General features: G+C 37.0%; 2 protein-coding genes across 3 annotated transcripts; both read left to right on the forward strand.

Moving 5' to 3' along the window:
* Nucleotides 1-1879: 1879 nt before the first annotated feature.
* On the forward strand, nt 1880-4154 carry ier3ip1 (immediate early response 3 interacting protein 1). The gene is made up of 3 exons (XM_034126013.1): nt 1880-2017; nt 2829-2930; nt 3300-4154. Exons 1-3 carry the CDS (start codon nt 1927-1929, stop codon nt 3353-3355), a joined length of 249 nt encoding a protein of 82 aa, XP_033981904.1. The 5' UTR covers nt 1880-1926; the 3' UTR covers nt 3356-4154.
* Nucleotides 4155-5722: 1568 nt separating this feature from the next.
* hdhd2 (haloacid dehalogenase-like hydrolase domain containing 2) lies at nt 5723-17503 on the forward strand. Of its 2 annotated transcripts, XR_004555519.1 has the most exons (10): nt 5723-5808; nt 8356-8465; nt 9451-9553; nt 9901-10006; nt 11083-11167; nt 11846-12011; nt 12118-12168; nt 12450-12513; nt 13058-13242; nt 17272-17503. XR_004555519.1 is itself a non-coding variant. In XM_034126014.1 (9 exons), exons 2-9 carry the CDS (start codon nt 8365-8367, stop codon nt 13159-13161), a joined length of 780 nt encoding a protein of 259 aa, XP_033981905.1. In that variant the 5' UTR covers nt 5723-5808; nt 8356-8364; the 3' UTR covers nt 13162-13497. The 2 variants fall into 2 exon arrangements, 1 of the variants encoding a protein (XP_033981905.1); XM_034126014.1 differs by lacking the exon at nt 17272-17503 and having other exon boundaries at nt 13058-13497.
* The last annotated feature ends 376 nt before the right edge of the window (nt 17504-17879 follow it).

Genomic DNA, 17879 nt, shown 5'->3' on the forward strand with positions numbered 1-17879 from the left:
AAAGCTCCTTTTCCCTGCCTCCAGTTTATTTCCCAAACTGACTGAACTAAAATGGGCACACACTGGCGACATTAGGGGGAAAAGGGGAAATCAAAGCTTCACCCAACCCGGACCAAAGCAACCACACTTTTGTGAGTTTTAGAGCTGTGAAAAACAAACTGTGAACTTTTCCAAGCTCCGAAAGACGAAGAGGACAGAGTCATAGCAACAGTAAGACTGTGTGTTATTGTCCATGACTGCTGCTGGCCCAACTGTACATACATCAGACTGTGGACAAGGACGGACTTCTAAGATTGATGGATCAGATTGGGACCCTTGAGAGAAAAACATTTGCAACATTTGGTCCCAAAGGGATTCTCCTCATCATGTCCAGTTGTGTTCATTGACCCAAACAAACGTCTCATAGTTACCCTGATTGTCAGCATGTCCCTGAAGAGGTCAGATGATCCTTTACTCCGTTAGATATTGCTAACTTGAATATGCCAGATGAAGAACAAGGGAGAAAATGAAATAAGTGTTTTGGGGTTTTAAACCTAAAGAGAGAGCAGTATTAATAAATACTTATTCACGTAACGCTTTAAGCAAGAGTTTTAGTATTTGGGGAGGGATTTCTGAGTGCACAAAAACCTACAGTATTATTTTCAATGCTGACATTTTTCACCTTTTATTTAAACAGGAAGTTAGCTCAAAACAATATCCTGTGTCACATCCACAGCTCAGCAGCCTTTTTACTGTTTTATTTGTGAATCCTTTCCTCAAAATGAACCGTGAAGATCATTTTAACCCTCCGACCAAATGTTTTTAACACCGATCCACGGGCAAGGTAACATTACCACCCTCAGCTAAATGATGGGGTGTTGTCAGATGGTTAAAACGACAATTAAAGGCCAATCCCTGTTTTCGTGTTTGCTCTCCAAATGAGTATCCGGGACACGAGGAGCAGAAGGCTGGCGTGTGTCAGTGTTGTACATCTACCTGTAAATGATTTGATCTGACTGTATACAATGTCAAAGTGAGAATACCGAGCCTCACAGTGAGCGTATCTATATGTGTTTGTTTGTTTATTTATTTGAGTACCAGGGCCTAAGACCCTGATTTGTGAACATATTATTTATTATAATGTCAAAAAGAAAGAAATGTGTTGATCAAGTGTGTGTCACAGGGATCACAAATGAGAACTCACCCACCTTGTTTATAGAATGAATGAATGGATAAAGTTGTCATTTACTGAGAGAAATGTTATCATTATAAACTGTTGATGCAGATGTATTAAAATATGTTCTTGTAGTTTCTCTACTATTTATGTGTAAATTAAAAGTCTATACAATAACTGGACTGTGGCTTCATGATTTGCGGTTCATGGAAATTAAATCATTTTCATGTTTCATACTTCATGCTAATGTGTCCTAGTAATACAGGCTGGACCATCTCCTAAATTAAGAAAATATATCATATTTGGAAAAAGAAGAAGCATATACGATACACACAAATTAAATAAAGGGAAATAAAAGATGTCACAACAGCAGCACGAGTCATTTGACAATGATTATATGAAACAAAATCATTTTTTCAATATTCAATTCTTTTTGTATGACTTTATTAGTCAATTTTCATTAGAAGAAAAGAGGACAAATATATAATAATTAAAACATACATGTGTGCCTATAGCCTATTTTTTATTATTTAGATTTTAGGGAAGATGCATAACTCGGGACACATAATGATTAAATATGACCTGTTTCCCCCATTAATACATGTGTTTTTAATCGACTACTTTGAAACAAAAGTTCCCTAAGACCAAAGTACATATTATTAGCTCGTTCCCGTTTACTACTGTTTTACGACGTCCGCTGCCTCTTTACGGCATATACATTTTTGGGAGTGGTGGACGCAGAAGAAGAAGGAGGAGGAGAAGAAGTTGCCAGCATGGCGTTTACACTGTACTCTCTCATCCAGACCGCTATTCTGTGCACTAATGCAGTCGCTGTGTTGCACGAAGAAAGGTTTCTCAGCAAGTGTAAGTATCCTTCTTTGTTTACATCATGCATTTTTATTAAAAATACGATGTTTACGGTGCTAAAAACAGCTAGCTAAGTGTGACGTTACTTCATTATCAGCTGCCTATATACACAGCCTTTTGTTCTAACAATCGGATTATGTTGGGATTTTTAAGCAGAAGTTTGAGGTTTGTTCATTGGAGAGACATGTTCAGTGTTGAATAATATAATGTTACCATTCTTAGAGCTAATAAAAGTAAGATTTATGGAAAAACTTAATGTTAAAGGAGTCCTTGTCCTTTTATGCAAATGTCCACGTTCATAATTATATGTTGTGCCTTTACTATGACATGTTTCCATGCTTTAATGTTCAAAAAGCTCTTTATTTTTCTCATACTGCCTGTGAAGCAGCACCTATTTTCACCCTCTGTCTGAAACCAGAGCCCAGTCTGTTCTGATTGGTTAGCTGGCAGGCTCTGTTGTGATTGGTCAATTCTTTAGAGAAGTCTCATCCCTTAGCCTATCACGTACAATCTGTTGTAGCGCTAGCCAATATAAGTTGTACACAGTGATGTTTTTATTTTTAATGAAGTAAACAATGGAGTCCAATTGAATGTTTCAGTCCCTCTAGGGAACTTTAAGCCATCACAGACCATTTACATGTTGAAAAACCTATATAAAACCACAAAAGGCATGTTAGGGACGATTTTAAAAACAAATACATTTGCTGTTGTGTTTTATTCTCTTCTAACCAATTGCTTCATCCTGTTTCCTTTCTCTTTTCTTTACTTTCCCCTCTGTTTCACCCCATTTGCTCCTCTCTGTCTTCAGTCGGCTGGGGGGTCGACCAGGGAGTTGGAGGTTTTGGGGACGATCCAGGTGTCAAAGCTCAGATTCTAACCCTCATCCGCTCGGTCCGCACTGTCATGAGAGGTAAGTAAGCTAGTTTACATAGGAAAACATAGATTCCACCTTCTAAAATTAAAGAAAATGTTGAGTGAATGATATATTTAGTTGTGCTGTGTATCATTTGAAAAGATCAGATTCAATGAAGGCCTGACCTATAGAAACCTTATTGGACCCCAAGTTGCAAAAAAACAAGAAAATTCATGGATGAAAAACAATGAAAGCATTACATCAGCCAAATATTTTTGTTTTAAATCAGGAAATATCAAATTACAGAATTCGTAAATTACCTAATTGTTGTTGGGGTACTTGTATTTGGTAGGCAGCCCTAGCATTCATGTATTTTCTAAGGGTTGAGGATTCTGCTAATTATTTTTTCTTCTCTTTTTTCCATAGTGCCTTTGATAATAGTGAATACAGTCTGCATTGTCCTCTTGTTACTCTTCGGTTGACGGCGGTACACTGAGCACCAAAATGAAGCCAGAGGACCAGATGTGCCAAAGAACAACCACAAACTTAAACACAGAGAAATATCCATCAGTTCGAGACTTTGCCAGTCATCAGCAGAGTGACGAACGGCATGGAATTAGAAAAAACGTAAACATTTTACACCCAAAGACAAGATGAAACAACCCAACCACAAGTCACAGAAAGGCTAGTTTGGCCTAAACACCAGGACTAACCCTGACCTCACCTGCGTGTCAGTGGGACACAAAAAGGACACAATGGAAATAATTATTGGTCATATCGCCACTTTGTGTTTCATAGTTTGTCCTCGTTTCAACACTCCGCGATACAATGGTTTAATTATAATGTATGTTTTATCATCTTGTTACAAACGATAATGTAAAACAGTGTTTACAGAAGTAGGGCTTGACAATATGGAAAAAATGAGGTGCCATTTTTATTTATTTCAAACTGGAAGTAAGTTAAAAGTATTTTTAGGCTGCCAACTTGTATTTCAGGACTTCATTCTGATAGTGTATGCTTTAAAGTCCAAAACCTACTTGGCGTTTCAGGTGCAATATACAGATTTTACACAAACAGTCAGACAAATGTTCTGTGATTTATCCGTATGTAAAATGTGGTTAAATGTTTTAATCTAGATTCTAAGCAATACTGCCAAACGCAGCTCAAAACAATCCACATTTGTACTGGTTACACATCAATTCCCTCTCAATGACACAAACATTGTAATAGTAATGAGATGTTTTTTTTTGTCTTGAAATAAATGTATTATTCAATTCTTTACATTTTCTTTTTTTTGTTATCATACATTTGTTTTCACTTTAGTCAGAGTATTGTTTAAGGACCCCTCTCTTCAGTTTGACATACACATATAATCCACACATTTGTCCATCCATCCCTGCTCCACTTCATTGATAATCCACATATGTTGTGAATTATCACCCTTTCCTCTGCCACTAAGCTGCACAAACATTTGTATGAACACTACTGTAGATTCTAAATACGTGGGAAGGGGAGAGGGGATCTGCTGGAATTAGTAGCATATGTTTGTCAGAGAGATTTTCGCAGTAAAGCCACTTTGATCTGTGATTAGTCTGAGTTTAGCGGTGGGTTCAAAGTGACATCTGTAAGCGATCATGCATGAATATGGATCTGCACTTCACAGGTCAGGATGTTTGGGGATTTTCAATGATAAATAATTCAGATGTTGTTTTGACCCTTTAGCTTGTAAAGATGTACATGTTTTATGACTTGTTACTTTTATGACTTTATGGGTATAAGGAGTGAAACAAATGGGAGAAACAAAAATGAAACAAATGGGAGAAAAACGACATGACATGCAGCAGAGGGTCATGGGTAAGATTCAAAACTCGAACATATGTTGACTTTAATTCTAGAAAGACATCTTCAACATTAACTTGAAAAAAAGGGACTTGATTTTTTAACGTTACAGATAAACATGAGAGCTATTATAAACATGCGAGCTATTTTAAATCTTTACAATTAACTAAATTAAGTGTATTGGTTTTAGACTTGACATCCTCAATGTCTGTCTACCAGAACAATACAAAAAAGCAGCTTGTTAGATTTTGAATAAATATGGATAAAAGTAAGAAACTAAAATATGTAGTGCGTTCACATTTTATTTCCTAACACACAGTTGTGGAACAGAGACAAAAGGACTGTTGGCAAAAGTGTTATAACCAAATGAGAGACAGGTTTATTCCCAACACAAGCATCAAAAAAGAAAAGGTTAAAAAAACAAATCCAGAAAATAACATTTAAGCATTTTTTTGATATATAAGAAGGGATTTAAAATATGTTAATCATTTAGATATTTTGTCTGAACAAAACATTCATAGTGTCGGATTAGTTTTCGTGTTTTCCCAGTTGATGGGCTGCACAATATTTTTGGGAGGAAAACTCCAAAACAACACTGGGAAACAGTTACTCAATGATGTATGAAAGAGGATTTGATCAGTGCTGTCTGGCATACGGCGGAGAGAAGGTTGTTGCCGTTTTTGATAATACCTCCCCCCATATTAAATCTGAATGCCTTTAAAGACCCACTAATGCAAAACATCTGTTGGTTGTTAGTGGGACGGGATACATATGTTTTTTTTATTATTATTCTAATGAGTGATTAAGTGGTTAAGGATAACCCTCTTATCTGATCATAACATACATTATAAATTGGGGGGGACATAATCATAATATAGATAAGAGGTAGTGATGTAAAAAAGTGCTATTAAAAAATGTTTTTCCAAAAATAAGAGGTACAAAAATGTAAAAACATAATAAAATATAGGAATTAAAAGAGAGAATATGGTGTTGCGGTGTTGAGTCGGAAGGGGCAGCACTGAGCTCACAGAGACGAAACTCCACTTTACACCAACGAAGAAGAAACCAGGAAGTCGGGGGAGAGCTGTTGCTAAAGGTTAGCTTTGCAGTTTGCTAACTTTCTTCACATTTACTCAGTTATTAAGACGTTTTGCAGTTAAAAACACAACGTTTTGTATGAGCAGTGACATCGGACAGTGTGGAAATGAAGTAGTGGAGATTCAAAGTTTAATTAATCGTTTAAATAAAAGCTACTTTTTACCTTTTATCCTTCATTCAGGGGAGCAGGTCCAGCTAGCATCTACTTCTATTAGCTGGTTATCTCACTTGATAAGTGCTGGTTGTTAATGTTACAGCTGATACAACCTCAGTGCAATGGAGATGATTTAAAAATAATAGTATTTTAAAAATAAAACCATCATTATGATTCAAGACTCACATACAATTATAATAAAACACAAACAGTTCCCTATATAAATAAGAACAGCTGCATTACACATAGTGTTTATTTCAGTTTAAATAATATATATTTTTAAATAATATTCTTATCTTTTCTGTTCTTTTTTTGTTCTTACTGTCTGCCTCATATTAGAATTCATCGACACAACCTGAATGAACACTTAATGTAACAGTGAATATTAATAAATACACACATCACATAAAGATAGTTCAATAAACATGTACAAACTCAGAGGTAATTGTTGGAAAATTGTGAAGCTTGTTTAGTTTAGCCCTGTTTTCCACTACACACACACACACACACACACACACACACACACACACACACACACACACACACACACACACACACACACACACACACACACACACAGAGAGCGCCTTTTACTTTGGCACTCCCCTCCCAGCACGCTTTTCTGATATTAGTGGAGCTAAATACAAATAAGAGAGACATGACCTACAGGCTGTACGTTTTTTTTTTGGTGAGCGTATTAAGATCATTAATTGTACCCTCACATTGATAACTACACAACAGAAATCCGAACATGTCTAAATAATAGGGGATCACACATAAAATACAATCCTAAAATCTGTGTTTTAGTCATGATGTCACGAACCGGTCAATAATCCTCTCAGTCGGTCCTGATGTAGGTTTGAACAACGCAGTAATCTGATCAATTCTGCCACTACCTATGTGAATTATGATTATGGAGGTATAATCTCTCAAATAAAATATTATTATGAAAGAATAAGCTTTTTTAAACTGAGTAAAGCTCCATTTACAGCGGACCTTGGTCATACTTAGCAGTTTTGAAAATCCTAATCGGAGCAGCTCTTATCTAACAGCGTAAAACTGATAACAGATTTGAAACACTGTTGATAATGTGGCTGTTTAATGTTCAGTCAAGTGAGTGACAATCCAATTTAAAAAAAAAGAGGACGAGGATTATTTGTACCATTGTTATGTGAGTGAATTTAGCTAAACAGTATAGCAATAAAGCTTGAGACAAAACTTTTTCTTTGTTTTGTCTTTGCTCAAAATACAAGACATTTTCTTTACAGGCGGTATTAGTAAAAAGAAAACAACAAACCTGGCGTAGTATGCCTTAAACCAGAGGTGAATGTAGTGAAGTACATTTACTTAAGTACTGTACTTAATTACAATTTTGAGGTACTTGTACTTTACCTTCTATTAAGTATTTTTTGTTTTGTACTACTTTAGACTTTTACTCCAATACAGTTATTTGACAAGCATTCATTACTAGTTACTTTACATATTCAGATTATTAGCCAATACAAAACTCTCAACTGATAAATAATAATAGATATGATATATTCTATGTTTGTATTATAGTTATAATTATAATCCAATAGTTTCATATGATGTTTACTTTTGAAACGTTAAGGATATTTTGATGTGAATACTTACCTTTACTTAAGAAATATTTTGTATGCACTAAAATTAAGTATTGCTACTTTTACTTAATTAAAATAACTGAGTACTTCTTCCAGCTTTCCTTTAAGATAGATAGGTACTTTATTGATCCCAAATTGGGGAATTATTTAGTTTCAGCAGTGTGTTCAGGCATTACAATCCTTAAATCTTTAAGGTGGAAAAAAGTATAAACATAATCAAATTAAATGGAATAACATTAAAATTGTTAGAAAAATATCACTCGTCACCGGCTTGAGCTTCAATATCAGGATACATGTATTAATGATCCTCTCAATAACGGAAGTAGTCATCACACACAGAGCATTTGGGACAACTCGTTCCCAGAACAGTGTCCTTCACATGCTGATATACAAGAGAGTGTTACAGTCACAAGATGGAGGAATACCGGTTCAAAGCAGTATACAATGTTTGGTTTAGATTAGCTAAGGCCCACGTCAGAAATGATCATGCTTGTCATATGTCTATCTCCATAGAGGCTGATGTTAATTGTTGTCACATAGCTATCATATGCCTAAAACAGTGTGTCCTGACGCTCTTCTAGGTAATCATACATCCGGTTACGTACACAGCTACGTAGGGCCTTTGTTATCATGTGCTACTCTGATATTAGAAGAGAACATTCAGTATTTTCCAAACACAAATAATCTGATTTTGATTTTACATGAACAAAAAGAAAAGGGAGCCACCTCCTCTCTCTGCTTCTCTAGATTGACTTTACGTGCTCTGCAGGTCTCCATCATGGCGGGCCGACGCGCTCTGAAGGCGGTGCTCATCGACCTGAGTGGAACTTTACACATCGAGGACACGGCGGTGCCCGGGGCGCAGGACGCCCTCAACAGGTAGGAAACGTCGCCCAAATAGAAATGATAAATGCTCATAACATATTTTGTTATTCCTCTGAATAAAAACCCAGCTTGGAAAACACCAGAGGTAATCAAGTAGAAGATTTTGTTGTATTCCTAGTATACGATAATAAAAAAAATCTACATGGAATTGTTTAAAACACGATAACCTCATGAACTACAAATCAAAGGATCCTGTGAAATATTTTTTTATTATATTATGTAGAGAAAAAAACATGAATCAAGTCATGGATATGTAAAAAATAGTAGAAAAAAAATCATAACATTCTCATGGGGGCATTCTCCCCATGGAGAATGTTATGATTTGTTGTCTTGTAATGTCCCTCTACTTTTTTTTTATATAGACAAAAGTATTGGGACACTCCTCTTAATCATGACCCAATACTTTTGTCTATATAGTGTATATAAAAAAAAGTATTGGGACACTCCTCTTAGTCATGAATTGATTTGTTTGGTGGAGGAGAGATAATGCTATGGGGTTGTTTTAGTTCAGTGAAGGGATATAATCTGCCTTGCATGGCACTAACAATGTTGAGGATGTGGTTTTGTTTCATGGACTACATTTACTGAAAATGTATGCACTGTACTTCACTTTACTTGAAAGTGTCTGCTGAGAAGCATACTGTATACATTACTGCACTATTTTCTGTGAAATACATTTGAGTGGTTCAAAACTTTGGGTCGCGATTTATTGACAAAGGAAAACAGTGGGTCCTGAGGCCTGACCAGTTGAGAACCACTGCTACAAGGGGATCCTTATTTTCTTTATTCTTTTTTTCTGGTTTGTTGATTGTTATGTTATGAATTACAGCTTTACATATATTTAATTAGGTTATGTATCATGCCCAGTAAAGATATAATTTATTAAAATAAAATGTAAAATGTTGCTGTTATCTTGTGTTACTATGGTTTCGTGTGCTTTAAACTTTAAATGTTTGCTTGTGTGTCGCGGTGCCTTCAGGTTACGGCAGGCGTCTGTCGATGTGAAGTTTGTGACCAACACCACGAAGGAGAGCAAGAGGAGTTTAGTGGAGAGACTGCAGCGGCTCGACTTCCACATCCAGGTAGAACTTCCAAACACAGGTTTCATTTATTCAGAACCAGGTTTATTACCAAGTGACTTTACACATACAAGGAATGTGCTGTGGTGTGAAATGCTGCCTACATAAACACAGTAAGAGGACATAGGTCGACATATTGAAAATTATTATCTTAAAAGAAAATTAAATGTAAATATACCAAAAATATTCCCTACAGAAGTATGACAAGTTACTTTGAAAAATGTACATTTTTTTAGAATGTATGTGAAAGAACTGAGAAGAAATGTGCACATGCTTTAATATGAGCTAATTCATGGAGAGATCAACTCTTTATTCCCTGACTTTTATTTTGAAAATGAACCTAACTGCAGGAAAAAGAGATCTTCACTTCGCTCAGTGCCGCGAGGAGTTTGGTGGAGCGGAAACAACTCAGACCGCTGCTGCTGCTGGAGGACAGCGCTCTGGAAGACTTCACAGGTGTGTGTGCGTGTGTGTGTGTGTGTGTCTGTGTGTCTGTGTGTCTGTGTGTGTGTGTGTGTGATTTTTCTTTGGATTGTTATTTCTATTTAAATTTCTCTGCAAACCCACCTTGGTTTCATCTTAACAATATTGTTTAAGACCATTTGTCATTACTATCTTATCCCAGTGACAATATTCAAATTCAAATAAGCTTTATTGGCATGACCATTTCAAAAACAAAGTATTGCCAAAGCACCAAGTACTAGGTGGTACAACAGTAAACAAGCATTTTAACAATATTATATCGTTTAAAATCAAGGAAAAAACCTGAACATAACTGTGTGTGTGTGTGTGTGTGTGTGTGTGGTGGGTGTGTGTGTGTGTGTGGTGTGTGTGTGTGTGTGTGTGTGTGTGTGGGTGTGTGGTGTGTGGTGTGTGTGTGTGTGTGTGTGTGTGTGTGGTGTGTGTGTGTGTGGTGTGTGTGTGGTGTGTGTGTGGTGTGTGTGTAGTGTGTGTGTGTGTGTGTGTGTGGTGTGTGTGTGTGTGTGTGTGTGTGTGTGTGTGTGTTGTGTGTGTGTGTGTGTGTGTGTGTGTGTGTGTGTGTGTGTGTGTGTGTGTGTGTGTGTGTGTGTGTGTGTGTGTGTGTGTGTGTGTGTGTGTGTGTGTGTGTGTGTGTGTATCGCTATTCAACCTATAGCCATCAGTTTATTTTAAGGGGTCCAAAGCCAAATCTTACTGTACGTGCACCATTTTTCGATGAGTAGTTGTTGAATTGTTTCCAAAGCGCTCAATGACATTGTTATGTGTTTCTTTCTTTATTTTCTCAGAAAAATCTGTTGTTTTGTAGTTTGTAAGTGTTATAAAAAAGTTGAGCCCTGCTGATCTTGACCTTTGACCTCCTTGTGAGGAGGGTTGAAACTTCCTGGGATGAATAGTATTACAAAATGATGGTTATCACAGCTACATAGATTGTTTCCCTTTCCAAATAATCTTTATATCATTACATTTAATTACGACATTTAATACATGACATGCTGGATAAAAAAATCACATCAATATTATAACTTATTGACTTTTATAATTCCAATTTCCAGGTATTGACACGTCAGAGCCAAACGCCGTTGTCATCGGACTCTCTCCTGATCACTTCAACTACCAGACACTCAACCAGGCTTTCAGGTGACACATCCATCAGTGGGTCACAAACATGTGCGTTACAAATATTGAGATAACAGTTACAGTCCAGCTTTTGTTGCTGATATAGAAAGAAAACAGTTTCTAATTGTCTCTTATTTCATTTTCCCAAAAAGAGGATGTCCATCATCTATAACTTTGAAATTGCTGAGTCATTGAGAGACCGTACCTCTGTGAAAACACCATCTAGAGCACATGTGTCAAACTCAAGGCCCGGGGGCCAAATCAGGCCCTTGGTGGATTTAATTTCGGCCTGCAGGATCATTTCTAATTACTATTAGAACTGACCCGCCGGTGTTTGTTTTTTTCTTTGAGGGAAATTGTTTTTTTGAAGCTGTTATTGGCCTGTGGAAAAATGTAATCATAAGAAATGACTCAGATAGCTGCAGATAGAGCCATAAGAAATGAATGCAACTGATTATTTAATGTTTAATGTTGGCAATCATTTAAGCTTTGTTAGTTCCAGGTTTAATAAGTGCAATAAGTTAATTTCAATAAGTTTAGCAATAAACATTGAACCTGTCCGGCCCTCGACTAGTACCGTTTTTTTAAATGTTGGCCCACTGTGTATTTGAGTTTGACACCCCTGATCTAGAGCTTGCAGAAGATCCCCTTAATGCCCCTGGTTAGTGAAGCGTGTATAATTGTGTGTATTTTGTCCAGGATGGTTCTGGAAGGAGCTCCTCTCATCGCCATCCATAAGGCTCGATACTACAAACGTGCGGATGGTTTGGCCCTCGGCCCCGGACCCTTTGTGGCGGGACTGGAGTTCGCTGCAGACTGCAGAGCTACTGTGGTGGGAAAGCCCGAAAAGTGTTTCTTCACACAGGTTAGACGTTTTTCCACCAACCCAAGTATGAATCAGATTTATGTATTTATTTTGTTTTAACCTCTTAACAAGGCCTCATTCTCTTTTGTTTGTTTCCTTCTATTAGGCCCTGTCTGATTTAGGATGCAGCCCCACTGAAGCTGTCATGATAGGAGATGTAAGTATATTTTCAATTGTGGATCATTAACAGCAAGTAGGTTTATGTTCATTTTGGAGAAAGTTGTGTCGACTGCAATGGTTCATTTCTGTTGTTGGGAATCAAACCGGAGACCAGTCACACTCCATATAGAAATGTATTTTCACTGTTTGATAGAAATCTCAGTTTGTAGAAACGTCGATCTGTTGGAAACAACTTCTAACCATTTCAACAGCAGCCTGTAGGAACATGTGTAGACCAATCAAATGATGTTTTCAATGGTTTGTGCTGCTTTCCCATAGGATGCCAGAGATGATGTGGGCGGAGCACAGAACGCAGGGATGTTGGGAATTCTGGTCAGAACTGGTGAGAAACGTCCTTTTTCTTCTTTTTTATACTATATATATGACTTTTTAAGACTTTCTATACTTTACGACATTCTACATACTATAAAGTTTTTTCAGATTTTTTGACATACTATTCATTTGTTGTTTTTTCAGATTTCTTTTAACATACTATACTGTGTCTTTTTTTCTGGTATTTTTGGGATATACTGTATTATTTTACTCACTATAATATGTTGTTTTGTCTTATTTATTTTTCTGTTCTATGTTGATTTTTCTGATCATTTCGACATACTTTACTTTGTTTTTTTGTGATATTTTCAATGTACAATACAATGTCATTTTTATGATTCTTTCGACATATATATATTTAATACATACTATGACTGTTTTTCATTTTTTTAATAAACTATACTGTGAGTTTTGTTCCTTTTTCCTACATACTATAGGATTGTTGTTTTTATTTGTTGGCATGCTGTACTTCTTCCAACATAGACTTGTGAACACATTGTTTTTGCTATCATTGTTGTTTTTTGTCATTAATAGCATTCCAATTTCTGTCTTAGGTAAATACCGAGAAGGAGATGAGGATAAAATCAACCCTCCCCCCCACCTGACATGTGACAGTTTCCCAGAAGCTGTGGCACACATCCTGAAGAACCTGCTATAAAACAGCAGCTCCTTTTCGTACACAAAAACACTCTACAGATGTTTATTGAATCATTCCACTCAGCATTCCCTCAACCTTTAGGTAAAATAACTATGTTATACTCCTGTATATATAAAAGAGCATGCACACCTTTAACAAAATGTCTATTTCACTGTTGTAGACTACTTTCTTAAGTGACTAATCCTTAAAAGTAAAGTATGCATTGACTAAATACCCACCATCTGTTGCCTCATTAACTGATGTTTGTCATTATGTCAAAGTGTACACTTAACCCTTATGTTGTGTTCGGGTCTCCCGTGACCCGTTACAAGTTAAAATTATATAATAACTACGCTCTAGTTTTTTTTATCGGAACAAGGCTTCATGATATCCTCCACAACAGCTATGTAAACACTACAAAACTGATTTTGATCATTTTAGCCAAGTCTGAAGGTCTCTAAAAAAAAAAAGTGTATCATTTGGTGTTTCGGGTCTGTGAAGACCCGGCAGCATTGTTGGGGATGACTCGGGGTCAAATTTGACCCCATCAAGATTCATCTTTGACTTTAGACAGCCCACCCCCACCCCCACCCCCTTCATCCACTGTAACAATACTTTTTTCGCAACATGCACCTTGTCTCTTGTCTCCCCTCCCTCTGGCCCCCCTCCCCCCACGGGAACTCGACCTTTCTCAAAGAATATGTACACTAACACTTGAACCTGAACACACACATGCACGTGTGCAATATGTGGTGTAATGTGTTTTGGGGCCATACAATTACAACAGGATTGTACGGTTATGGATGCATTATAAGTTAGTTAGGATGTAGTTAAAACAATATTGGATGATAGTCATTATTGAGTGTTTTGGACTGAGATAAATCATGGGTCAAAATTGACACGCGAACACCATGAACGGTAACAGCTTTCGAACACAACACAAGGGTTAAGTTGGAATAAAAAAGAGAACACGAACACTGTATTATTTCACAGTGTTCGTGTTCTTTGTATAGATGAAATAAAAAGGCTGCTAAGTAAGAAGTGGCAGTGGTAATGTTGTAGAATAGATATAGAGAGTAACTTGTCATTCTGTGCAATTATTATATGATTTGCTGTTTCATCTGCTTACTTGTTCATCAAAAGAATGCAAAAAAAAACATGGTTGACATCAACATTATATCTGACCAGTATTTCATCATGGAAGACGTTAAATCAGTCAGAATAATTTCATTATCCTGTGGAGGAAATGTTGTTTTGTGACAGTTGCTACATTTTAGAACAAACAAAATAACATACTTATAAAAACATAAAAAGTTAAAGTAAAAACGTGCAATACAACATAACAACGGTAATTGCAATAAAAGTTACCTGAAAAGGTTAATAGGGATCATATATGAATATATGTATGCATGAAAATCAAAGTGAATGATCCCAGAGCACTGGTGGTCTTATTTTTATTAGCAGAAAATATATTTGAATTCAGTAGTAATACCAAACAATACTCAAAAAGAGAGCACAGAGAACAATTGAATGATGATTTAAAACGTTTTTCCACGGAGCTTGTGTGGTTCACCTTAAGAGATGTTTGCCTTGGGTTAACAGTTAACACTTCAAGTCAAGGAGAGGAAAATATGTCAAGGCATAATCACATTGGTGCAAACCATTATGATGTGCCATAATGTTGCATCTCTTTTAAATCTTCTAGGTAAGCCAGAGATAGTGTTTCTCCTTGCATTTATGCAATCAGCCGCCACAATAAAAGCACCAGATCGACTAACAGGTGGAGTAGAGTCAGAAGCTGTCGCGGTGTCCACTGTCCAAAGCCAAACCAGCCCTGTGAAACATATTTCATCACTAACATGAAGCTGTGCATGAATTCTCTTCACAATGGAGTTTACCATACAGTCAGAGAGATGTGACGCAACAGACACTGAAGTTTTTCATCATTCTCAAGAGACGTTTCAAGAGACGTTTCCAAACGTCCGCCCTAAGCATCTAATAGGTCCCAGTGGGAAATTCTCTTTGTTAAAGGATAAAAGACAGGTTTGCACTTCAGCACCTACACCATCCTAGGTAATGGTTTCATCATGAATGTGTAATGTAAGTCAACAGCTGATACAAAACACGTCTGGGATGAAGAAAGTATTGATCTGGCGCAAAAACATGCCATCATGTACTTATTTTTTAAATCACAATTCAAGTACTTACAACACAGTTTTCTGGCTCCGGCCTTTGTCCTTGTGGTTGAGGGAGAGTTCTTTCTCTATGATAAAGAACAAAATAATATTTTTAAAGCAATGATTAGGTGCCCTGCATTGTTTATACATATTCAGTAAACGTTTAGAAAAGTGCTTATTTTGAGATATTTATTGTGTGTATTGTGATCACATAACACAGGACGTTCAGACCCCATTTACACGCAAACGAAACGCAAACCGAATACGATATAAAAAAAGTCTTCCGTTCACACGAGACCGCTCGAAAGCGCTGGAGACGCTGTAGTACATATGCCGGGCCTGTAAGTGGCGCTGTACTTCCGCCACAAAATACACCAAAAGCAGCGAAGAAGACCCCCGAGCATGGTTGCCATGGTTGCCCATCTGTTTATGCCCCGCGGTGGATTTAGCAACATGTAGTTCATGTAATTCTCCATGTCCACTTGTTGCTGATGGTTGTGGTAGAGGAGCTGTAGATTTTGCACTAACATCTGTAGCATGGTCAGTAGCAGTAGCTACTGACCATGCTACAGCAGTGAGCAGCAGAGGTGGGGCTATGGCTTCATCGTTATCAGGAAATGATCGTATACACACTGAGCCGTTTGGCCCCCCAGAGCGTTCCGTTTGCAGATCTATCCACCTTGGGACCCGTTATCGTTTGCGGGGTCCGTTTCCGCGTTTCCGCTAAGGCCTTGTGTGAACGAACGGGCTATACGAAAGAGAAAAGTAGCGGATACAACCTCGTGTAAACAGCACCTTAGAGTCAGTCAGACCAGTAATCCAACACAAAGAGACCTACCTGGGGTCTTTTTGACCTGCTTCCCTGTCCATATAATGGGATTACTTTGTCTCGGCTGATACCGGCTTTACACACAGGACACACTTGTCTGTTGGGTCTGGTCTCCAACCACTACACAAATACAAAGACATTAAAGACCTGGCTGTCTGCATCAGTTATACACCAACAATTACAATACAATGACATTTAAAAAATAGTGAATAAGGAGAAAATAAATGAAGGTTCAGCTTACCTGATGCAAGCAAGGCCAACTGATAGGAAGATGGTGCAAAGGAAAAGGAGAGTGGACACGAAAGAGGTTTGATTAATAAAATAACCGTTATAAACTGTTTATTTCCGTTCTACGCCGTAACGACATCTTTCTAGATGAGAGCTAACGTTAGCTAGCAGCCGACGGATTTTAAATATAATAAAATTCAATGGAATAACATTAAAATTGTTAGAAAAAGATCACTCTATACAAGAGAGGGTGTTACAGTCACAAGATGGAGCAATATCGGTTCAAAGCAGCATTCAATGTTTTGTTTAGATTAGCTAAAACCCACGTCAGAAATGATCATGACAATCATATGTCTATCTCCATAGAGGCTGAATTATCATGTTAATCGTTGTCACATAGCTATCATATGCCTAAAACAGTGTATTTTATTTTAATTCATTCATGTGCCAAATTGGCATTTTCCCATGACTCGTGAGATTACTACAAAATTCATAAAATACTTTAGAACTCGAAAACATCCAATCAATGCTTTTTATAATATATAAAACGAAATGCCAAACGTATTCAGCCACCTAAAGTCATTCACTACTTCAAGCTAAAGGACAACATACGATACAAGTTTAGGAATATTCTCCTTCAAAACATCAATTTCAACAGAGGAGTCATGTTTTCTTTTATTTTTGTATTTTGTGTTAAACGTGTGAGGCAGAACACATCTGCTATCCGGTGGGCCTGAGGTGGGTTTCACTTACATTTGCTTCAGAGCAGTGTATTTATTTTACACAAGAAAAGGGTGTCAAAAGTGTCACCAGAGCCACATCCTGTCTCTGCATCTCTAGAAAGACTTTACGTCCTCTGCAGGTTTGTCATTAATAGCATTCCAATTTCTGTCTTAGGTAAATACCGAGAAGGAGATGAGGATAAAATCAACCCTCAACCCCAACCTGACATGTGACAGTTTCCCAGAAGCTGTGGCACACATCCTGAAGAACCTGCTATAAAACAGCAGCTCCCTTTTGTACAAAAAAACACTCCAGCTCTAAAGATGTTTATTGAAGCATTCCACTCAGCATTCCCTCAACCTTTGTACATTTAAGTTGGAATAAAAAAAGATATCCACAATAAATATGTTTTATTATTTCACAGTGTTCGTGTTCTTTGTATAGATGAAATAAAAAGGCTGCTACGTAAGAAGTGGCAGTGGATATGTATGTTTGATGTTGTATAGATATAGAGTGACTGTGCGATTATTATATGATTTGCTGTTTCATCTGCTTAATTGTTCGTCAAAAGAATGCAAAAGAAACGTGGTTTAGGATGTCAAAAATATCAGAAGAAAACGACACGAGAGCATAAAAGAAAGGTCAAATTATAGCATGTTATATAAATGTAATCTGAAGATGCTTCAAAATAAATACTAAATAATTTCAAAAGTAACGATCAGAATGAATTAATGCCATAACAAAAACATTAAAAAGTGCATAGTAATGTCAAAGAGAAAATA

The sequence above is a fragment of the Trematomus bernacchii genome, unplaced genomic scaffold (genome assembly GCF_902827165.1).
Source record: "Trematomus bernacchii unplaced genomic scaffold, fTreBer1.1, whole genome shotgun sequence".
NCBI classification, from domain to species: domain Eukaryota; kingdom Metazoa; phylum Chordata; class Actinopteri; order Perciformes; family Nototheniidae; genus Trematomus; species Trematomus bernacchii.

What these genes read in the sequence shown, in the direction of transcription:
- ier3ip1 (XM_034126013.1), top strand. Translation starts at nt 1,927, where the DNA reads ATGGCGTTTACACTGTACTCTCTCATCCAGACCGCTATTCTGTGCACT. An exon ending in AGAAAGGTTTCTCAGCAAGT is followed by an intron (nt 2,018 to 2,828) that starts GTAAGTATCCTT and finishes CTCTGTCTTCAG; the next exon opens with TCGGCTGGGGGGTCGACCAG. An exon ending in GGTCCGCACTGTCATGAGAG is followed by an intron (nt 2,931 to 3,299) that starts GTAAGTAAGCTA and finishes TTTTTTCCATAG; the next exon opens with TGCCTTTGATAATAGTGAAT.
- hdhd2 (XM_034126014.1), top strand. Translation starts at nt 8,365, where the DNA reads ATGGCGGGCCGACGCGCTCTGAAGGCGGTGCTCATCGACCTGAGTGGA. An exon ending in GGCTCGACTTCCACATCCAG is followed by an intron (nt 9,554 to 9,900) that starts GTAGAACTTCCA and finishes ACCTAACTGCAG; the next exon opens with GAAAAAGAGATCTTCACTTC. An exon ending in GGGAATTCTGGTCAGAACTG is followed by an intron (nt 12,514 to 13,057) that starts GTGAGAAACGTC and finishes TTTCTGTCTTAG; the next exon opens with GTAAATACCGAGAAGGAGAT.